Raw genomic sequence first — 23,403 nt, 5'->3', positions numbered from 1 at the left:
GGCGCTGCTCTTCAGCTGTGCTTGCAGGGGTTTCATCTGCTTCCCATAATCTCAAAGATGATTTTTGTTCCCCTACTTTCAAGCCAGTTCAGAGTCAATGAAGGGCAGTAGAGTGGTACAGTTAAGCCACACTTGTGCTCCTGTTTTGAAAAAATACTGACTGGCTGCACTCCCTACCCACTTCAGATCATTCCTCGGGAGTTTTTCCTGGAACCCAAAAGTGTTCCTCAACCTGTTGGGGTTTTTAGCTGAATGAATGAGCACCATTTCATGATCCTGCAGTCATTTTCCACTAAATTCAGTGATCGTTGCTGACTCTCCCTCCGTGATGGGAAGACTAGCAGTGGTATTCAGGAATCTTTTCCTGTTCGTGTCTTCCCTTGCTTCCTGATTCTTTTTATCATGAGTAATTTCAGGGTAACAGCTCTTTCCAAACCCACTAGTATTAAAACCCTGCATTTTACACCTGAGAAGCAAGGAGCTGGCACTGGGACTGCTGGGTTCTCTTGCTGGCTGTACAGCAACTCTTTATGATCCCCGGCAAGTCTCTTTGTTCCTCTCTGCCTCCCTTGCTCAGTTATAATAGGAGGATAATTATATAACCCCACTGCACCAGGCTGCCCTGAGGCTTGTTTAGCTCCTATGAAGCACTTAGATCCTTGGTTAAATGGTGCTTGAGAATGGCAATATATTATTAATGTGTAATTAAAAGACATAGAGAGACAATAACTGCTGGTTGTGTTTTCCTGTGATACTATCTTAGTGCCAAGCAAAAAAATAGAGTTTTCTGAAGGTTGTTATCAGAAGTCCTGCTTTAACTCTATTGTGCCCTTCCATCATTTTGTATCCGTGTGTATCACTTGTCCAGAAATGCTTACTTAAGCAGTCTCTGACTAGCCTCTACATCCCACTTGTGCTGGTAAGGTCTCTGAGCTTGCTGGGGCAGTGCGCTCCTGGGGCTGCTGGCCTCCAGCAAATGAACATCCTTCTGAAGCGGCTGTCTCTAATGACACCCTAGGGAGGTAGCCCTGCAGTAAGGGTAGCTGGAAATTCCCCACTTAATTTTTCATACAAAATAACTTTTTGTTTAGGCAGAAATTCTTAGAGGAAGAGGTGCAGTCCATTCCAGAAAATGTTCTGCTTTTCAGTAAACACAAAAAGCTGAAGACAATATTCCTCATTTTCACTGGCATTTTTCATGAAAGGGCAGGTGACTTCCTGAGGAGCAAGGTCAAAGAGCAGGTTATTGCCTTGATCCGTGTCCTGGCTGCTAGGAGTTGTCATGGTGCTGCACTGGCTTCTACCACCATAGAATTTGGTCTGTAGAGTCTGCACACAGCTGGGCTTATTTCCTACTAATTTTGTTGTTATATGCTAGACGTGAAGTCTTTGCTCTGAAGTCACTGCTCCATCTGCCTTGAATCAGGTCTGCAAAGGCTTGACAAACACATCAGTGGCTTTTGTCTGTTCCTTTTAATCCTCCTGGGAAAGGCTGTTTTGTTGCTTCCTGCAGCAACACTTTGTGAGCCCAGTGTTTCCTTGCCTGCCCAGTTGCAACATGCCACATTTTGCACGTGTTTCTCCTCTCTTTAGTCCCCTTCAACTCCATCCTATGTCCTAAACTTGCTGCTGTATGTGGTGGCAAGCCAGAATGGCTGTTGTCCTCCAGCTGGTCACCTCTTTATTCCATTTAACGTGGTGTATTTTGGTAAGCAGAATGCACATTAGCTCCCAAGAGGCAGCAATAAAATTAGTCCTGGAATAGCAGGGAGCTCACTGGGGAGGCTGGACCTGCTGGGCTATGCTGTGGGTACTCACATTAGCCACGTTGTGTTTCAGAGACACCAGGAAGCCTACAGTCTCCCTCTCTGCGGTCGGTAAGTATGATGTGTGTGTGTGTGACGCAGGCATTAAACAAGCCTATTGTAGTATGCCCCTGCTGTTATTCCTCCCTCCCTTTGTGCTCCGAGGCTGAACGTGGCAGAGTACAGAAGTGCCACCACAGTGAGTGTCCCGTGTAGTAGCAGCCTGAGAGGCTCCAGTTCACAGCTCCTTTTAGAGGAGCAGAATGCAGAAGGGATGTGGAGCCTCTTGGAGGTTCCCAGACATGGAGGGCAGTGGTGGTGCTTGGACTGTCTGTCCTAAAATTGGTGGACAGTCACATGGCATTTGTGCCTTCTAGACCTGAGTAGCTTCTTCCCTGCTAAACGACCCTCTTGCATTGCTTGTCCTGTGTTTGTCTGCAATTTCTCCATGTCCTTTTATGTTTGATTGAATCAGCTGAGAAACTAAATCGCACCCCAGGCAGTGGTGTTGAATGCTGCTGACTGCCAGCCTGCCCCCTTACTTGCTGAGGGGCTGGGTACGTTAACCGGCTGTATCTGCTTCCCTGGGGCACTTTCAACGTGCAGGCAGCTGCAGCAGTGACACGAAGGCGCTCTCTTTGGGCTGCGCTTGCTCTGGAAAGGCACTTGTCATGGCTGTTGGCAGTGCAACTGCCCAGCCGCCTGTAATACCGCCTGCTGGCAGGTGCCATGTGTCAGTCCTCACCGGCTGCGTGTTGGAACTGGGCGAAGTACGGATGACGAGCAAAACGTCCTTTTCCTGAGTTACTGTCCCCAGTATTACAGCAATCCTCGCAATGTGTTTCTCTCATACTCTGCTGCTTAGATCTCCTTAGGCTCCACATCTCTCCCAGCCAGCAAACCTCTCTATTACAGTAACGCAAAAACCTTACTAAATCAGAGAGAAGCAGTGTTTGGTTCTGGTGGCTGGGACGAGGTTTCATGGGTCAGCTGAACCAGCCCAGCAGCTAGCTCCCCAGAAAGCTTCCTTCCTCCCATGCCTTCCTCCCATGTTTAGCGCTGGTCCGGACATTTTGTACCCTTCAGTGAGTGGATCAAATCAATCAGCTGGCAGCCTGTTTGCAGCTTTTTTTCCCCCTGGACGAGCTTTTTGCCAGGTTGTCAGGATGAATCTGCTCACCATGCAGAAGGAGGTGGGTTGTGAAGGTGGGGAATAGCAGCAGGCTGAGATCCATTTAGTGTTCTCATGGACCTCACCTTTCTGATAGCTTAAAATGTTTTGAAAATACTGGCAGAATAAGGATGAACAGAACATGTATTTCTCTTACAATATCTGAACAATCCACATCAACTGAAGCTATATTTTGCTGCTTATTAGAAATAACCAACCAAGTTCTGATTTTAGGTACTTGACTGAGTCTCTCATGGTATCATGTAATCACATCTGGACCGTCAATCCAGTTTCTTTACAATGCCATTGATGTCTGACTTCTGTGATGTATTTTGCCAGTTGGGCATTCTGGTCCACCCAGTGAGTCTACTTCCAGCTGGCCAGACACGAGGTCCACCTGCACTGCAGCCTTCTCCTACACCTGTATTTTAATAATAGATCAATAACAGTGATTCCCTGTACAGCATCAGATAGTATAGAGGGTGTTGGGGAGACAAAAGAATCAATCCTTAAGCACCTGGAAGTAGCTTGAATGAAAACAGAAGGGATTTGGGAGGGCGTGATGAACCTGCAGTTCTTGGCTGGAGGAAGTTGCTCCATCTGAACTAATGGACATGAGTTTTTTAATCAGGTGGAATGGCTAGAAATTGCGATGAAGATCTCTAAGCGTGTAACTGAAACACTCTTACTTTGAGGTCCTCAGGACACAAACACTAAGCTGAGGAATTGGGAGTTAATCCTTTTCCTGCCATCCTTCATGCTGGCTTCTGGGATATCTTTCCTCTGAACTGCCTTTTCCGTGCTAAAAGCAGCAGCTCTAAGCCCAGGTCAAGGGTCTGTTGTGCCATTTACTTTTTAATTGCTTTTTTTGACCTGCTCTCTTTATGCTACAGCTGGAGCTTCCCAGGTCAAATGGAACAAGAAAAACGCCAACTGTTTAGCAACAAGCCATGACGGGGATGTGCGAATATGGGACAAAAGGGTGAGCTGAGAGTCTCTTGAGCAGCCTCTGCATATTCCCACTTAGCCGATACATCATCTGGTCATCATCATCATCCCTCTGGTCACAGATAAATACTGAGAAAAATGTACTACTTTATCCCAAGTCTGTCTTGTGGGTAGATTTAAACTGGAGAGAATTGGGAGCCTGCGAGCCTGAAGAGACCATGTCGATAGCCACCTTCCCCAGAAACTGTGCCCATTAGCATTTTGCTTTTGATCTCATAGTACTTAACTGTTTTACTGAGTATAAAGCATGGTTCAGGGCTGCACTTGGTCACTGGAATTTGCCACGTCTTCACAGGACCTTTCCTTCAACTACTTTTGCTGAGCTATTTGCCTTTCCGCAGCAGGAGGGTGTTCCACCTCTTGCTCTTGTTCAAGTGTCTCTCTTTATGCCAAAGAACTAGACCAAATTTCAGGAGTCCTGTGCTGAGAAGGAAAATGTCTCTCCTTGCAGAAACCCAGCACTGCAGTAGAGTACTTGGCAGCTCATCTCTCTAAAATCCACGGTCTGGATTGGCATCCTGACAATGAGTATACGTTGGCCACTTCCAGCCAGGACAACTCTGTCAGGGTAAGTGTTGCTTCTGGGACTCCTGCTTGAGAGATGTCAGAATGATGGAGCAGATCCCCTTCTCATACTGCTGAAGTCTTGGGGAGTGCTTGCCATTGGCAAGATCTGGATCCTTATTTTTCCGTTTCTGGCAGCCTGTGTGTGTGTTGAGCCAGGGGTGCGCTTACAGAACAGGCAGAGAAATCATTGCAGGATGGGTGCACATATGTTTGCCACATATCTGTCTGGGCAGTACTGAAGGTGAAAACAACCACTTCTGCCCGTTGCTTGCCACAAGGGAGCTGGCCACACGTACCAGAAGAGCCTTCTCCCCAAAATGCAGTCTTGCCAGCCTCAAGCTGGTTACAGCAACTTGGGGGGAGACATACTGCAGTCCCTGGGGTTCCCAAACTCATGTTTAATTGGGTTGTCAATAGGAGACTGCCTGCAAGCATTGCTATGCAGGGCCTTTTACCTGGGGGGAAATTGTGTGCTTTGTATGTCAGCCAAATGGAGTTCATTCACATTTAGCTAAGCTCTGAGGCAAATGCAATTGATGTGTATTCTAGCAAAGCAAAAGGTTAGATTCTTCATTACAAAATTAGCAGTAACAGCAGGGTGGGCCTGCCTCCAGTCTGGACTGGCACATTGGCTGGGAGCCTGCAGGGTACCTTGTAGCTCTGAAAGCCCAAGCAGGCTGCCTGGCTCCCTGCTCTAATTACTCAAGCTATGATCACTGTGAATATGACCCCAAGTCACTCGTTGTCTAAGGGATGCTGCCAGATGCTGATAGCTTGATATTTGTCCTTTGGGGCCATCTCTGCTGTTAATGAAAGGGATTACTAATGATGCTGTGGGCGCCCTGGCATGTTTTTCATTCTGTTATATCTGCAAGCCACATGGAAAACTGCAGCCTGAAAGTATAGCCAGCTGACTCCTGCCTTTGCTTGTCTTTTTGGGTTTTTTTGAAGTTCTGGGATTACCGTCAGCCTCGGAAATACCTCAATATTCTTCCCTGCCAGGTTCCCGTCTGGAAGGCAAGATACACGGTGAGTGAGAAACTCCCACCAGCCCCACTTGTGCTGTGAGAGCAAAAGCACAAAAAGGCATTAAATAAAGAAGAACTGCTGAAGGGTTTCTCACCAGTTCTACCACTGAACATGATTAAGTTGATTTTAAAAATCCCTCTTGGTGCTTAAAAGGCTTAGAAAAGCAATGTCTGCAATGGGGGCACTTGGGAAAAGGAATGACTAGTAGCGTGAGATCCCAATCTTTGGCATCGTCTTCCTCAGGGGGAGAAGCCCAGGTGCAGGTGGTTGACTCTGGGAGCAGGAGGCTCGGAAGGTGGCTGCTGCTCTCACTGTCCTGTTTTTCCGCTCAGCTCCAGTATTGGTACCTGTTGCGCAGAGCAATGCAGCGGTCTTCTGCCCTCCCTGAGTGCCTCCTCTACCCCCAAGGTTTCCAAGTATGCCACAACGGGCTCTTACAGCATATCAAATCCAAGAACTGTTGCCTTTTATAGAGCAAGCACCCAGCCATGTGAAGCTAAGACTCTTAACATCAGTCATATCCGTTCTCTTCCCCAGACATCTGAATGTGGCCTGAAGCCAGTGCTGTGCCTTGAGTCTTTGTTTGCCTTTCCCCATCCCCATGGTGGGGGGTGTAGGACTGGGTTCCAGCGTTCCTCTGAACGTCGTGACCCTGAGCGGCAGCTGCTGGGGCTCAGTCCTCAGGCAGCAGTTCTTGCAGCTCCAGGCAAAATGCCGTAGGGATCCCATGTGAAAAGTCAAGGGTGAAATCCCTCCAGCCTCACAGCTGAAAAGTGAGGAAGCAGCAGAAAGAAATGATTAATCTTAAGTGAGGTGCATTCAATATGTCGGTGTACTACATCTTATCCATTGTAAGGCACTGGTTTTGCACAGCAATTGCCTTGGACCCTCCCAGTTTTAGGCCTGTTTCTGTTTTGTGCTGAGCTCCTTTAAAACCCATGCATTCTTGTTGGTGGGAAAAGGGAAAAATTTGAGTAAAACTGATAACAGCAGCATGGGAGCATAATTCCCCAAGGCTAACTGGAAGGGTGTTTTTCTGTCAAGCCTTTCAGCAATGGGCTGGTGACAGTGATGGTCCCCCAGCTCCGGCGAGAGAACAGTCTCCTTCTCTGGAATGTCTTTGACTTGAACACGCCTGTGCACACTTTCGTGGGACATGATGACGTGGTGCTGGAGTTTCAGTGGAGGAAGCAGAAAGAAGGTGAGTTCAGGGCTGGATGTGCTCTCTCCCCTGCGCTGTGGCCATCGGCTAACCAGGGATGTGGAGGCCTGGCTTCTGGCTGCGATGCTTATGCTATTGCAGTTTGACTCTTGTCTTTCCTTGGAGTAGCTCCTGCCCACTTCCCTGCCTCCCCTCAAGTTATAGCTGTTTTGTACTTGTTTTATGGCACTGTCCGCAGAAGCATTGCCCTGTTGTTCCCATGCTAACAAAGCAAATCTACCAAATGCTGAGTGGGTCAGCGGTGACTCTAATTGCTTCCACTCTCCTGTGAGTCTATTTTTAAATGGATCTTTCAGAATAAATTGTACAAACTATTAGATGGGTGCACGAGTGCAGGCACCCTCCCCCTGCTCAGAGCTGCAGGCTAACCAGTTAACCCCTCACGTCACTGCCTAGGTCAGCAGCCTCCGGCATTTCCCAGACCGCAGACTCAGCGAACCCACCTTATCTGTGCGCTGGCAGAGGCCCGAGAGGAAGAGCGTGGGATAGAGAGACTGCTGTTAGAATTCAACCCTGACTAAATTTTCCAGTGTAGGCAGCTAAATATAGGAGATTCCTTATTAGAGGTTGGATAACCACACAGAGCACAGCTTTGTTTCCAGCACCTCAGCTGCCATCGACAGAACAAACACGTCTGGCTTTGGTGTCACTTGTGATACTGCCTTGCAGTGCCGTGTAAAAATTCTGGTCCAACCCTCTGCCACCAGCTGCTGGGGCAATTCAGTTAAGTCACCTTCTTCTCTATACCTTGCTTTTCATCTTTCAAAAAGAGGAAAGCGATATAGATCCGTGTTAGGATGTGGAGGCGCAGTCTAAGGCAGCTTGTGAATGAATATTCACAAGCAGGCTTGAACCACAGTTGTGTTGTCTTAGCTGAGTTAATAGATACATATCCGAGGTTGGAAGTCATGCTCGTCTCAAGCAACATAAATCAATCGTACAAGCATTCCAAGTCCGCTTCAATGCGGAGACAACCAAGATAGCGCAAATCTCCTTCCACACAGTCTGCTGTGCTGTATTTAGACAGCCCCTGTGCCTCAGCAGAGGGGTGTAGGAAGCAGCTGTGCAGCAGCAAATTCTTAAGTGTAGCAGCTGTTTGACAGGCGAAACTTAAACTGTATCACAAGGCCTAAACATGGGCATAAGTAAGTCTGTGTACCGTTACCTGTTGATAGACAGTATGTGGCTAGATGTGTTTCATTACAACCTGAACTTGTCTTGGTATCATCCAAGTCTTTCAGAAGGAAAAAGGGGAAGGGTAGAACCAGCTTCTCTTAGCTTAGAAATGTTTTAAAACATCTGCATCTTGAAACAGGTATGATGAACTAAAAGATATTTTGACTCTACAGTTATCGTAAAAATAAATCTGTTTCTCAACTATATTATTTCTTCTATTTAAATAAGTATTGTAGTAGATCTTGTTCATTCCTCGTTGGAAAACTTGCGTTACATTCATTATATTTAACTTTGTGCTTTTTGCCTGTAAATTATACCCCATTTAGAGGTGTGGTAACCATGGTGCAGGGAAGCAGAAAGGCTGATGCACCTAGGTCAATTCAAAGCAGAAAAGGACTCACTGCCTTTTGGTTTAGTGCCTTATCTATTGGATCTCCCTGCTGGCTTGCTCGAATCCGTTTAGACTAAACACAGGGCTGAGATAGTCTCTGTTTTCAGTGGGGTCTATAAGTTGTTTCTGTCCTTTTTAGGTTCTAAAGACTACCAGCTGGTTACGTGGTCCCGTGATCAGACTCTGCGGATGTGGCGGATTGATTCTCAGCTGCAGAGGGTACGTAAACACTTTTGATCTTGAACTGTAGGCAGTTTTCTTACAGGCTGGATTTACCTCCCTTTCCTTGCACTCCCAGTCGCTCCTCTGACATCCTAGAGCTGCAGACACAGCAGCCAGCTGCCGCTTCACTTTCCTCTCCAGCTCCAGCCCAGAAACATCCCCAGGGAGACCTGTGACGAGGCCTCTCTCTGTGCCTCAAAAGCTTCTGTGGAAGTGCAAGGCCGCTTTGCTGTGTAACAGGAAGCGTAGAAGTCGTTTGGGGAAGGTGGAGATCAGTTACCGCTTGCATTGCCTCTGAAGATGCCACCTCCATGGCTGCAAGACTGTATGACTCTTTCTTGGCATTTTAGATATCAGGTAAAGGTAGGGATTGTGCCCTTCGCTTCCTCCCCTTGTTTCCTTTGCCTCTTAGCCTGGTGCAGGCAGTGTGAATCCTGTTGTTCTGCTGTCTGGCAGCAGTTACAAATTCCTGATGCAATTACTAGAACAGCTGTGCTGGGTCAGACCAGAGGTTCATATGGCCACGATAGCCCATATTGCCCTGTCTCATCTTCAGCTGTGGATGTCTTGGAAGAGGATAAGAACAAGGCAAGTATGGAGTGAGGTTTCTCTCAAATGCCCTCCCAGCCTCCTGCAGTTTGCAGCTTCGAGGCTCATTGAGTCTGGCATCTTTGTATTTGACAGAGCTTGATGAGTTTCACTTCTATAGACTTGTTCTGTCTTTTCTTGGATCTGTGTAAATTTTTGTTACCTTAAACATCCTATGAACAAGGAGTTTCATGGCTTTTCTGCATGTTGTGTGGAAAAACAGCTCCTTTCATTTGTTTATTTTGCAACCTGCTAGTTTCATTACTTTGAAGATGAAATGAGCAGCCATCTTGCCTGTGCTACTCATGATTCTGTAAACCTCCATCATATCCTTCCTCAGCTGCCCCCTTTTTCAAGTCAAAAAGTCTTGATTTACTTCATCCCTGGTACGAGAACTTTGATTGCCCTTTTGCCTTTCATGACCTTTTTTCAGTTCTACTATATACTTTTTGGGATGTGGATCTGAACTTTGTTCTTTCCAAAGAATTCCCAGTACTCATTTTGGTTTTCAAATTGTTGGGCATAATTCCATGAAAACATCAGCTTAGTCTGGCCTCTACGTCTTGTTCCTTCAGTCAGCTTGAACTTGCCGTTTTTCCTCTGTATGCATTGCTTTATATTTATCTGAACTGAAGTTCAACTTTCATTTTAATATAGTTACTCCTGTAAGGTCCTTCTGTGATTGTTTGCAGTCAGCCACTCTTGTTACTACCCTGAATTACTTGGTGGCATCAGCAGACCTGGTCATGTCGCTATTCACCTCCTATTCCAGGTTTTTAATGAATATGTTGAGAAGCATGTGTTCCCAGCACAGATCCTGCAGGAGTCCTGCAGGTCTGTAACAAACCTTCTCTGTGAAAAATGAGCCTTTACTCCTACCTGATATATTTGTGAATATTTTATTTCTTTCCTGTCTTTAAACCAATTGGTCATCCATGTCAGAGCCTTCACTCTTCCTCTGCTGGCTCCCACTCTTTTGTCCTTGTCTTTGTCTGGATCAAACTACACACATGATGGCATGTCGCTGGTGACCAATGCTGTAATTTGCTACATCGCACCCTTATCCTTTCTCCTCCCTGTGTTTCCTCTCTTCATCTTGCCTGTTTTCGTGTGCTGAACTTAAAATACATGTTCTCTCTTTTTGATACAGGACATAGAACACTAGGACCCCTAGTATGTACCTGGATCTCTAGATCCTACTGGAGTGTAAATATCAAAAGCAGAAAGTGTGCTACTATTATATCCGATCTAAAAAATTAAACTAGTTTTGACAAATTAATTCAAGGAATTAGTCATTAACTTTAGTTTTGATTAAAGTAAAACCTCTGTTACTTAGACTGGCCCTGTCAATTAAGTGGCTTTGTAAGTGAGCAGGAGATTTGGCCAGGCTGTCTGAAGTGACAGAGCTGAGGATGCTGGAAAGTGGAAGATCATCTGTCTTTGTCACAGAAACAATGCTGAGGTCTTAGTTATGACTGTTGCGTGGACAGACCTACCTTGCAAATCCAGCTCCCTGGAGAAATGAGTTGTTTAGTGGTGGCTCTTTCCACGGTTTGGTTTCTGTTGTGCAGCATGTGGGTGTGTTTGTTCTTTTCAGCTGTGCGCTAACGATATCCTGGATGGAGTCGAGGATCTCATCGATGGGATTTCTCATCTGCCAGAGCCAGACAAGACCCTTCACCCCCAGGACTCTGAGCCCCAGCATAACTCTGGGCACGGGGATGAGGAAGGTGAGAAAAGCGATAGCACTTCAAACACCACCTCTTTTTGTGTTGGGAAGAAGATGCACCTTGGCATAAGAAAACAACATCATAGGCAAAGCACAAACTGGTGCTGTTTCAAAGGTTAATGGATTCCCCATCTGGGAGGAGGGAAAGCACAGGGGTTTCTCAGGATGGTCCTCCAAGTTTTTTTTCTCCTCTAACACGATGCCATTCTAGCTGTAAAACGGAGCTCTTTCTTGTCACTAATATAATTTAATTGCATTCTCTTTAGGTCATAGTTGTGGCTTGCTGCCAAAAATAAGGCAATCAGAAAGTCAGTTCTGGCTCTTAAGAAGGTAGTTCAGTTTAAGCTGAGAGATGAGCCCACAGAAGAGGGGAGCGTATGGATAAGGAACTCTGACACAAGCTGCTTACAGCACACCTGGTACCTAAACACTTCTGGGGTCACGGTGTGAACTGATCTAACATGGAGATGTTTGCTGGTGTCTTCTCCCATCCACTGGAAGCAGTATGGAGAGAGCTTGTGAATTTTTGTTCATGTATTGATGAGAGGTGGCTGAAGGCTGGCAGAGCAGAGAGGGAGGGATAGTATCTCTGACTTCTGAGTACCAGGTGGGTGGATGGGAACGGGTCAGAGGCTTTAACAGAAAGCATTGATTTGGCTTTATGGAAGAAAAGGCATACAAGGAAGGAATGCGAAGGAGGTTTGTGTGGTTAAGGCTCTGGCTGGGTTAAACATTCGTGGTGTTAGTTTTTGAAGACTGTAAGTACCAGAATAGAAGAGATTGCAGCAGCTGAGACCCATGGTGATGACGTGAAAAAGATTTCTGTGTCTAATACTGAGGGAGAAGAAATGGGTGCTCCTATGCCTTTGTGTTAGCTTGGGTTTAAAGTCGCAGTTCCTTTCTGTATTGTAGCAGGGTGCTACAATGGATCCCCATGTGACGTGCTTACTGGGAAGCAATTTGATTCTCCCTTTCATTTGCCAACAAACTGGAGAGAAGGGGAGGAAGTGGTCTAATATCTGTCCTCTGAATAAAGGAGCCAGCTGTAAGGTCCCTTAGGGAAGGCATCTCTTCCTAACTGGAAGTTTCCTGTCCAGCAAATCCCAGCGAAGTTGTTCTCTGCTGCCTGTCCTGCGTGGCAGCAGAACAACTTTCTAAAAATTGTCAGCACCTCTGTCTACATGAGGGTTTTATAATGTGACAGAAAAAGCCCCGGTTACCTGTGCTTGCCACGAGCAGTACTGTGTGGGGAAGCACAGCCTCTCTTGCTCCAGCTGGGAGCATTAAGTGTTCTCATTCTGGGTGCCTGACCTCTCTTTTTCCACAGGAGAGAGTTAACTCTTTCACTGTCCCTGATGAGGTCACGTTTGTACATCCTGTGTGGTTTCTGTGTGGGTCTGGCTTTGGTTCAGACTGTTAAGTTTTCTCTTGTGGCCAGAGGGAATGTAAACGGCTTTTCTGTAGCAGGGTAGATTTTGCTGCAAATCCTGTGACTGCAGGATCAATGCATAAGCAACTCCCTAAGTAGGAATTTCAGTTCTTTCTAGCCTAAAAGCTGTTGTGGACTGTTGATGTTTCACCCTGGAGGTGGCTGCATTTCAGCTGCAGACAAAGTCTCCATGTTATATTAGTAAAGCACTTTGGGGGATCTTTGAAGAGAACAGTGCTCTGCAGGTAAATTAGAAAGCCCACCAGCTGTGTCTTCAGTGTACATCTCTCCTCACTGGCTGCTGCCTATAAAGGATCTTCAGGAATCTAAACAAATATGTGGGCTTTGGGGGATTGGAATCTAATTGGAAGGGAATGGGAGGAGAAGACAAAGGGAGGGTACTGTCCATATTGGGAACCTCAGAGATGGCTTTTCAGTAAGGTATGTTGTGTCTTGAGCTAGAAATAATTATCTTCCCTGAGAGCCACGGATCTTCCTTTAATCCCTTTTTCAGCTCCCTTTTGTGAAATGTATCTAAGCACTATAATAAAATCACGAACAGGAATGAGTAGCTAACCATCCTACCTATCCAAATTCAGCAACCCTCTGGGCAGCAGTAAAACCAGATGTATTTGTCCCAGCAGCAAAGTGAGTAACTTTTAGGCAAATGCCTGTAAAAGGACAGCTTTTTGCATTTCTTGTCGTTCATTTTTTTGCTAATAGTCTGTGCAATATGATATTGCAAGCATGAGAATGACAGCTGAATAATCGGGACTTCCCTTGTGTCCTTGGAGCCATCATTAAAAATACATTTGGTCGTCTTAGGAAGTGGTACCACAGCGAAACCCCCTTCAGAAGGAGCTGCCCCTGCCCTAATGGGGTACATAGCAAGATACAAGGCAAAAGCCAGGCACGACCACAGGCAGAGACTAATTCTTCTGAAACTCAGTCAAGTTTGCCATCTTAACCATAATTCCCTGTGTCCTGCAGCGCTTGCCTGGCTGTTTAAATGTATTCTGACCTTCAGGGGTTATTGTCCTCCTGAAAACTGTTGGAACCAGACAGCTAGACCCAGCATCTAGATGAGTCTTTAAAGACCGTTAAAGCACTAGACTGCTTTGCAATGTTAAATGCAAACGGCTGCTAGAAATGAATTAAGCCTCTACTAGGACCAGAAATACCCTCTCCTCTCTCCCAAAGCCTTATTATGCTTTGGAAGCATTCCCTGAAAGCCAAGAGTGGTGGGGTGTGAGTCCCAAAGATCAGAGCTCCTCCTGGAGACTGCTTTGGCAGCAGTTCTTCCCCGCTGAACCGAGAGGCTCCAGTTCAGCTGTTTGTGGCTCTGGCAGTACTATGTAGGGATGAGAAGGGGTCTCAAATGAGTAGAGAGAGACCATTTAGGGCTGTACAGAGTATAGGGAGCTTCTGTAACCTTCCTGGGAAACCTGTGTGCAGACAGGTTTGTTTTTTTGAAGAGCAAGGCTCAGAAACCTGCCTCTAAACAACAGCTGAGACCCTCCAGCTCGCATGTCTTTGCCAGGTAAAACTCATACCTCTATGTGTTAGAAGAGCAGAGGAAAGCCTGCTGTCTGGCTGCCTCCTGGCATCACGTGTCTGTCTATTATAGCTTGTCTCAACCTGTTTTCCATCTTTCCTGTCAGCCTTAAAAGAAGATTTCCTGAATGACCCCCTGGTGGGAAAGAAAACGGACCAGCTGGGTCTGCCTCAGACGCTGCAGCAGGAGTTTTCACTGATCAACGTGCAGATCCGAAATGTCAATGTAGAGGTAAAGAGTTTCCTTTTTCTGGCTTGTTGGAGGGGATGTGGGCAGGCTGGCTCATCGGAGCTTTTTGAGGGGAACCTTTTTTGCTGCAGTGACTGCTGCCTGTAAACAAGATTTATTTTGAGCTGTAGAGATCCTCTTGGCCAGGGGTAGTAGGAAAGAGGATAATCCCAGACACTGGGAGTTAGGAAAGTATTTCAGCACAATAAGTACATTGGCGCTGGTCCTGAGAAGGCTGGACGGTGTTTTCCTCTCTGCAGAGTGGAAAGTGACTTGTTCCGCTACATGCAGCTGATCTAATTTCAACTGTTTCTGAACCTGATCTGCTGAGCCCTCCCTATCCTGCGCTCTCTCCCTCAGTTTTGGCATCTCCCCTGCATGCGAAACCCTTCTCTGTGCGTGGAAGCTGACTGGAGGCACAGCACTGTACTGGGATGGGAGGCTGGAGGCAGCTGCCTGTCTCCTTTCCCACCCCTGTGGTTTCACAGCTCATGGCATGATCCTGATGTAGTTTTCTGAGACAGTGCTGTACGATCTTAGATGGTGCCTATTACTGCTGCACTGGGCCTGGAGCTCTCCACGGTCAGGTGGAATGGGCTGGGGTGCAGAGCCTGGTTCCTGGCGCAGCCTGGGCTGGCTGTGGTCTGCAGATGCTGGGATGCTGGACTGGCAGTCTGCTGGTGCGAGCCGAGTCTGTCCCCATCTGGGGTTTTTTGCTGTCACTGTGTTAACTGCCCTTGAGAATAGCATGATTTCGTCTTATGGGTGTGCAGAGAAATCAGCCCCTCAGCATGCATTTAAGCCACTGTAAGTTTAAAGGTCCTTGGAGATCTAACTACAGAGCAATTGCTTTTCCTCACACAGATGGATGCGGTGAGCCGTAGCTGTACGGTGTCAGTGCACTGCGGCAACCACAGAGTCAGGATGCTGGTGATGTTCCCTGTCCAGTATCCCAATAATGCTGCACCATCCTTCCAGTTCATCAACCCGACCTCGATCACTGCCCCCATGAAGGCAAAGCTGCTGAAGGTGTGTGAGGAGTGTACGCTGTCTTTATAAATATACAAATGCTGGACCCTTGATGTCTAGCTTACTGACACAGTAAAACGTTGTTTTATTGTGTTGCTGAAGACGTACCACAGGTCACTTTGATACATTGTGGAGCTCCTAGGATGAGGTTTTTGTTGGGCTTGGAGCCTAGTATTTGTCTTTCTCCACTGGTGCTTTTGAACATGTGTTCTTCACTAGTACTGTATTCCTGTGTGATGTGTATTGCCTGAGGATCCCTAACATCCTTCTCCTCACGCAGTTGCCCCCAACCCAACCCCATAATAGACAAAATGGCCAGCTAAGTGTCCGGCTGCAGAAAGATAATATTTTTGAGCTGGGATGTTGCTTCCTGCTCTCCTGCACAAATTGTTTTAAAAGTGAGGAGACTTTTTACACAGGCACCCCTAATTCCAGACCAGGTGTTTGATCATCTGGTGTAGGAAGTCCTATTGCTGATGAAATCCCTTCCCCAGCAGCGAGTAGATGGATCAATTTGGGTTCCTTCCTGAAAAAAACTGATTCAATGTGCCACAAACTGGTACGGAATGTATGCGCTACAGTAGTATAGGAGCCCAAATCCTGGCTGAGAGTGTGCTGAATCTAGGTGGACCGTCGGTGCTCTGATCAAAGCTCACAGTCATTTCTCAAAGCAGACAGCACACCAGTGGGTCAGCCGGGCTCCAGTGGGTGTTACGGGATGTCTTTGGCCTCTCTGGATCCTGGCATCTTAGTTGTTCTGCAGGCAAAAAAGGATGTGGGGAAGGTGTGGATGTAACCATGATTCAAGCTGCATCTTGTATGTATTCCAGATATTGAAAGACACTTCTCTGCAGAAAGTGAAGCGGAACCAGAGCTGCCTGGAGCCCTGCCTGCGTCAGCTGGTCTCCTGGCTGGAGTCTGTTGTGGTACGGAGAACTGCATGGGCTTTCTGCCCTAGTTTGTTGTCTTCTCCCACATCCCACACTTCTGACTCTGCAGCGAGAGTCTGGCCTCATTAGGCATGTAAATAGACCCCTGTGACTGGCCGTTACATTTGTGTAAGCACCTCTGGTTAATGTTGAAGAAAACTGAGCGGATGATTAGATGTGTTTTGTTTCTGAAAATCAGGCCCTGAAGGTTTGCTGCCTTGGGGAACTCTGCATGCTCACTGATATTCAGGTTAGCAGGAGATTGGAGCGTCTTAGTGGTGCATGGTAGCTTCCCAGCTCAAGAGTGTATCTCACTGAGTGCCAGGGCATGGTTATCCTGTGCGAGAGAAGATAAGAGGCCTCGGGGAGCTGAAGAATTCATTCTTGTCTGAAAGGCAGTGGCAGATGCCTCTCCTCAGTTCTAGTCAAAGATCCTGCTAGTCCTATTCTAGGGTCTTTGTTTTCTTCCCTCATAAAAAGAAACTGTGAAAGTCTGTTTTTCTGAAACCTTGTGCTGAGGTTTTGTAGGGATGATACTGCAGATAAATCCAAGTCACACTCTGCCCTTAGCTGAGAGATCTGTGATACCTACTCAGCATCCCAGTGTCAGGTATTAGGTCTGTGTGGGTGAAGTGTAGCGGAGTGGGTGTTTTTAGCATTCAGGAAAAGATTGGAGAGTCTCCTCAGGCTTCTCTTCTGAGAGGCTTTGTTTATTCATCAGAAGTAAAGGACTTTTTTTACATGGAAAGGCTTAATTCTGTTTGGTTTCAGCAGTAATGTTGTAAGAGTGGGAACTTTCTCCATTTTATGGAAACCTGATGACTCAAGCCAGGCACTGCTGCCTTTAAAGAATTCCTTTAAACCTAAGCTGTCGTACTCTTTATCCAAATAAATGCAGATTTCTGCCAAAATTCCTGTGGATAGGCCTGAGGTCCCCCAGTATTTCACACCACCTGCCTTCCTCACTTCAAGACTCCCAGCCTGCACCTGACCCCCACAGTTTGTGGTATTCCTATTTAAGGAGACTTTGTCTCACTTGCATGAGGTTATCAGGTTTAGCTCCCGGTGTTGAGAGTCATATCCGGAGCCTGAAGGTCAGATTTTCTGTATAGTTTCCCACTGTTTCATCTGTATTTCAACATGGCTGTGGTGGGAGAGGAATCTCTGGACAAGCAGCCAGAGAAGCCCTTTCCTCAAAGGTACATGTGCTTGCAAGTGCCTTTGCAGCCAGAGCAGTAACTGTGCTCTGTGCTTGATCTGCTCTGGCTCAAAGGACAAGCACCTTCCGTGAGGCTGCTTGGCATGCAATGCCCAGTGCTCCAGCTGGGTTTCCTTCCTGTGGCAGCAGGAGTATGACCTTGGGTAACTTCTGTTTCAGAACCAAGAGGACAGCACGTCCAGCAACCCCTACGCTTTGTCAAACTCCGTAACACCCCCCTTGCCCACGTTCGCCCGGGTCTCCAATGCCTATGGCTCCTACCAGGACTCTAACATCCCATTTCCACGGACCTCTGGAGCCAGGTTCTGTGGTGCAGGTTAGCCCCATCGCTGATACGTTACAACAGCTACCAGGGGAATGGTCCTTTTAGTATCTTGGGGAACACTTGCCTCTGAACAAGACAAGGCTTTGGTCACTGCCATGCAATGAGTAAGAAATAGTATTAAAGTAGCGATGTTGTGATAATTTTATAGATAAGGAGACTAGTTAGCAACTGTTTGCAGTTGGTGTTGCGTGTGGGATTTTAGGATTTGGAAATCCAGGACTAGTTAAAGAGATGGCCTTTGACTTGTGGTATGCCAGAGGCATTGACAGACCTTTTACAGAAGACTGGGAATAGCTGTTTTCCTTGCCTACTTCTCTCCTACCAGCATCAAACACATCCTGGCTGGACACATCCTGGCTCTCAGTGTTCACAAAATTACTGTGATTTAGGATTGAACTTACCCCTTGCTGAAGCCATATTCTTGTTACTAATCACTCTTTTCTCATTCTGCACCCTTTCTGTTGTCCAAAATAGCTTTCCCAAGGTCATTGGGAAACTTCTCCTAAATGGGAGATAGGTTACAATCATGTCCAGGTTTCCAGGAGAGTCTGTACAGTGCAAAGATCATCCTTAAAAAACAGGTTAAGGTCTGAGTAAAAGTTGTTAAGTTTCACTGAGCTGTTTCAGATGCAAGCATGCCTCCTCCAGACCTGACTGCATCCCAGTTCAAGCATGTTTTGAAAGCTGCTTTTCATACAGGCCTCACCGAATTCCCAGCAAAAGTAAAACAGAGTAGTATTGCATTGAATAGGCTTAGTGAAACCTGCTAAGTCCGGAAATTCTTGCAAGAGTGGGTGGCTGAAGGCACTCGAGATGCTAAAAAATGGGGTAGGGCTTGTGAGTGCTTTGGTGTTGGCTTCAGATGGCTCGGGTTATCCTTTTGAAGAGGAGAGTCGTACAAGCTGCAGTGGTTTCTCTGCATAGCCAAACATCACTTCACTCGCATCTGGAGTATCGGTGCTTGACAAATTCTGGTGAAAAGTTAAAACACGAGTATGTATTTGCTCATTTTCTTCTACTGTATTTTCTCTAACATCTGTAAGCCACTTGAGATGGTGCTTTTAAGACAATCATCTGAACGAAACATGCCCTTTAATGGGTTTGCAAGGAGTTGATTCGGTTTGAGAAAATGTGGTTGTCTACCTGTAGTTTAAGAGCGCTCAGGGTGGTGGATAGGCACCCAGCCCCTTGACTCTGATACCTTAAATGACCAGGTTTCCCCTGTGTAAACCACCCCTCTTTGGGCTAATCTACTCCTCGTTGCGTGACCTTTATGCCATGTCCTGTCTCTTCAGGGTACCTGGTGTATTTCACAAGACCCATGACCATGCACCGTGCGGTGTCCCCGACGGAGCCCACACCCAGGTGAGTACCCCGCGTCACATTTGAGTGTGCTGCTGTCATGGGCAGGAAAGCAGGAGAATGTCAGATCCTACACTGGAGCTACTGACCCTCAGAAGGTACTGACCTCTGGTATTAGCTGTGCCTTCGACACAGAGAGGCTGGTCCCTTATGTCAGTGGCCCTCAGCAGAGACCCCTTCCTTCAACACACCTGAAACACTGCTAGCAGCTTGGGTTAGTGGAGATGTCAGTGTGAGCCTCCAGGGCAGTTCGGTGGGTGAAAGCTCCTGAAAGTGTATTCTCTTGTTTCTAGGTCCCTGTCAGCTTTATCAGCGTACCATAGTGGCCTCATTACTCCAATGAAGATCCGCACAGAAACTCCAGGCAATCTGCGTTTGTACAGTGGGAGTCCGACACGCAGCGAGAAGGAGCAGGTCTCCATTAGCTCCTTCTACTACAAAGAGAGGGTAAGTACCAGACCAAAAAGCCTTTCCTAACAGTTCAGCTTTTATGACCTGTATTCCTTTCATATAGCTGTGAGCATTGCTGGTAACAGAAGCTTCATATTCCTCTCAAGAAGGCATCCTTTTACAGGCAGCTCTGTAAAAATGTCACATGAATTTATCGTCTATTAGCAACTTCTTTACTGATCCTCTCTAGCATTTGATCTGCTTATTTTGATATCTCTCTACTCTGACCATCACAGTTTCCTGTCTCCTTTTGCATTACATAGGGTTAAAATCTCACGCTTAAGAAGTTGTAGTCTCCAGATAAGTACATATAGGCAACTCTGCTTTTCTCTGCGCTCCCTAATGTATGTAACTGCAAAGGGTTGTGGCTCTCTGCAGCTTACTGGCAACCTCTCCTGGATTATGGGTTATATTTGGGTTATTTCTATTACAGATGTCTCTTTCAGGGATATGTGCCCCTTTGGACTGTTTTAAACAAAAATCATTCCTACATGATTCTTCAAAGATCTTCCAATCCACATAGTTCTGGCTTAGGTGTAGGTCCTGCTGTCGTTGCTGTTCACAAGCAAGGCTTTGCGGGAGAGCAGGATTGTTTCCTTCCGGGATGCGGTGGGTGAGGAAGACCCATTGGTAGTTGTAGGGTGCCTGTAGGGTAGTTCTGAAGCAGCTGAGGGCCCGGTGTGCCCAGAGCAGATGCTGTGGGAGTAATAGGCCATGCAGCTTGCTCAGAAACAAACTCTCTGTGCTTCAGCAGGCGGTGAAGTAGCTTGCAAAAAATAGGGTAAGCTTCCACCAAGAGCCTGAGAATTCAGGGGGTTTGAGTAGTTTGCCCACTGTCCGTCCCGAGGGCACCCATCTGCTGCAGCAATGGAGAGCTTCCACCTACCCCAAGGAAAGCCAAGAGCTGTCTGCACTCTGCTGCAGTGGAGCTTGGGAACTCCTGTCCCGGGAGCAGAGGGAAAGTCAGAGCCTTGAGCGCTCATCCTTCCTAGGCACTGAAAGAGGTCTTGATTTTTCCAGTAGTGCTGGACCTGACAGCTGACCCCTCTGGGACTGTGTCCTGCTTACGTGATGTGAGGTAGTCATTACACCTACCAGCCGTGGGGCGAGCCTCTCTCCCCGTTGCAAGCTTTGCCTCCATACGGACCCCAGAAGACTCTCAGAGTCCCCGTTCTGGTTTTTTTCCCCCATACAAACTTCTTTTTGATGAGAAGAGAAAATGGTGCTGCCTGGTACAAGAATTACAGCCTGTTCTAGTCTTTGCAGGAGAGTTTATTTAAAGAGCTACCTCTGTCCTCTGCAGCGTGCTTGTCTCTGACACGCAGCTCTCTAAGATGACAGACAAGGCTAAAAATAACATGTGGAAGCAGCTTGGTGCAATTTCATGTGACCTGTCTCCCCAGCCCTTGTATTGATGGGGACAAGATTTTTGTCAGGGGAAAAAAAAACGTTGAGAGAACAAAGCATGGGTGTGGCCATGTCTGCTGAAAGCCAGAGAAAATTCCTGTGTTCCCCTTCCCCAAGCCAAGCCATCTCCTCATGTGCTGGGTTGGAAGAACTGTAAGGGAGCTAGCTCAAATGCTCTTGTAGGTGAAATAGTTTAAATAAAAAACAAAACAAAAAAAGAAACACAGAAAAAAACCCAAACAAAAAAAACCCAGAAACAACAACAACAAAAAAACCCACAAAAAACCTGTATCTCCCTTCAGCAAAGGTGTTCTGATTCTTCAGGAGTTGATGTCATGGCCTCTTCAATCAATGCTGCATATTTTTACATCTTTCATTGTGAGGATTTTAAAAAGCCCAGACTCTGAGTCTAGTTAGCTCCTTGCTCTGGAGCTTGGATTTTATATTTGCATTAAATAAAAATTGAAATTTTGTGTGTTAAACTCTCATGGTATATAACTTCAGCCCCAAAACTGAATTTGTCAGCAATAACCAGGTATTTAAATCCCATGTAGCAACTACTGGCATCGCGACCATTAGCAAACAAATGGAATTTGCCCGTTGCTAGACAGAAAATATGTCATGTACCCGTAAAAGCAGGGGAGCTGCTGAACCCAACAGAGATCTCCTTGGTAAACCAAAATGAAACTAAATCTGGCACTGAGCCTTTCTGTGCTCATTTAAATGTGCGTGTGTGTATATATATATACACACAGACACACACACATATATATATATCTTTCTCACTTTTTATTCACACATGCACACTCCTCCTTTCTTCCTCCCTCCTTTTCACTCCTTAAAAAAACCCCTCTAAAGAATAGTGAGCAGGAGAAGCTGTATCTATACTGTGGCAATGCTACCAGTGTTTCAAACCTGGATGTCTCTTAAAGAAGGTGCCATGGCTGTGTTTTTCTCCCCCTAGTTAGAGGGTCGTGCCAGTGGGGACCTGGGGACAGCTCAGCCTTGCCTGAGGGACGGCTGTACATAGGGGTGCTGACGGCGGTGTCCTCATGCTTCCCGTCGGGGAATTTGGCAGGGCTTGGAAAGTGCTGCTTCTCAGGACATCCCTCAGGCTTTGCCTGCTGCCCACCTGGTTGCAGACCTCTCAGACTCACCGCACGTGGGAGCGTCGGCTGGCAGCAGTGGCTGCCTACAGGAGAGCAGGACTTTGTCGGGGGGCTGAGCCTTAGTTCTGCTGCTTCTCCACTCTACCGAATTTCCTTCAGCTAACCCTTTTCTCCTTCTGTTGTGAGGCCTGGTGGAGGAACCTGTAGCACAAGGCTGCAGTCTTCTCCTCTCTCTTTCTGTGGGGCCCTGCAGCCAGGCTCACCCGTCGGCTCCCTGACTGCGGGGTTCTCCCAGCACTGAGGTGCAAGGGAAGGTAGAGGCTGAAGGCATGGCTGATGGTCCTCACTGCCTATCATCAGCTGGAAATAAATGTAAAATACATCGCACACGACACAAATAACCCTTTTTATTGTGATGACTCTTGCAGAACTATAACAGAAAATTTTTTTTCATGTGAGTGCACAGTAATGTCTTTGAGAGATTCCATTTATTGTTGCTATAATACCACATTGAGTACTTAATGAAATGTCTGCAAGTTTGTAATGAAAGCCTACTTTGGAGCTATTCTGCATAGTCAATCAGTGAATTTGATTGTTCACTCAACCTGAATGAGTTCCTCAACCCATAATGACAATTTCCACATGGTCTGACCAAGTAGCAGGGTCTCCGCATCCCTTCTAATATCCTGACATGTGGCTTTTATTGCTTAAAATTAAAGTGAACAGTTACAGCAGGTTCCAGTGAATGAAGTCCTGGAGGATGCTGGATGTTAAAGGGATATCTGAGTAAGCAGGAGTGTTTATTTAGCTTCCTGCAGATTTCTGTGCCACGGTGCTGGACAGCTGTGTTAAAAATAATGCAGTTTGCACTTAGCTGCCTTCCTCTTCAGCCAAGAGGAGTAAAACTGGTTAGAGTAGGAGCCTGGCATGTGGGGCACCAGGGCGTTGTCCTCTGCTCTGCTATCAATTCATGGTACAAACAAGGTCACATGAAGCAGTTCAGTGCTTCTTGCAGTAATACAACTTCACGTGGAAGACTTTATTCAGATTTGTGGTTGCCGAAGTCTTCCACAGAGGCTGGTGTGGGGCACAGACACAGCAGCCCTTGCTTAGCCAGGGCCGTAGGTGATGTTACATAGTACAATTGTGTGTGGATGAAAGGGGGGGTCGTGGTTTGCAACTGTTCGTTGTGTAACGGAACTACTGAGAACAATATCTTTTACTCTGCTGGTTCAGGGCACTTTTCGTTTCAGTTTATTTACCTTTGTCTTTAATTTTCTTGGTGTCTTTCTTCCCTTTTCCTGGGTATAACGTTTTCACATACAGATGTCTCCTCGCTCTGCCCGGCGACGTTGGTCCATACAAGCAATTAACGACTTCCCGGTACTGTGCGCTGTGCTAATACTGTCCTTGATATAACCCTGTCTTCTGCCCAAGGGCCCAAGAATAAAAT

At 46.7% G+C, this 23,403-nt stretch overlaps 1 protein-coding gene across 7 annotated transcripts in view; it reads left to right on the top strand.

The window, feature by feature from the left end:
• Positions 1 to 23,403, top strand: part of WDR59 (WD repeat domain 59) — a 49,750-nt gene that overhangs the window by 10,952 nt on the left and 15,395 nt on the right. For 4 of the 7 annotated variants that reach the window (XR_012675341.1, XR_012675340.1, XM_075160975.1 and 1 more), the window contains exons 6-18: positions 1,840 to 1,877; positions 3,870 to 3,958; positions 4,436 to 4,552; positions 5,503 to 5,580; positions 6,625 to 6,781; positions 8,509 to 8,588; positions 10,777 to 10,909; positions 13,999 to 14,123; positions 14,985 to 15,149; positions 15,980 to 16,075; positions 17,457 to 17,613; positions 18,918 to 18,987; positions 19,278 to 19,431. Coding sequence is in view for 5 of the 7 variants with exons in the window: in XM_075160975.1 (XP_075017076.1) it covers positions 1,840 to 1,877; positions 3,870 to 3,958; positions 4,436 to 4,552; positions 5,503 to 5,580; positions 6,625 to 6,781; positions 8,509 to 8,588; positions 10,777 to 10,909; positions 13,999 to 14,123; positions 14,985 to 15,149; positions 15,980 to 16,075; positions 17,457 to 17,613; positions 18,918 to 18,987; positions 19,278 to 19,431 (1,459 nt within the window). In the remaining 2 variants the exon portion in view is untranslated. Of the gene's footprint in view, positions 1 to 1,839; positions 1,878 to 3,869; positions 3,959 to 4,435; positions 4,553 to 5,502; positions 5,581 to 6,624; positions 6,782 to 8,508; positions 8,589 to 10,776; positions 10,910 to 13,998; positions 14,124 to 14,984; positions 15,150 to 15,979; positions 16,076 to 17,456; positions 17,614 to 18,917; positions 18,988 to 19,277; positions 19,432 to 23,403 lie in introns of those variants that run through there. The other 3 variants (XM_075160976.1, XM_075160978.1, XM_075160979.1) reach the window with 3 other exon arrangements.

The sequence above is a fragment of the Calonectris borealis genome, chromosome 12 (assembly GCF_964195595.1).
Source record: "Calonectris borealis chromosome 12, bCalBor7.hap1.2, whole genome shotgun sequence".
NCBI lineage: Eukaryota > Metazoa > Chordata > Aves > Procellariiformes > Procellariidae > Calonectris > Calonectris borealis.
This window is presented reverse-complemented; position numbering and strand designations above follow the sequence as displayed.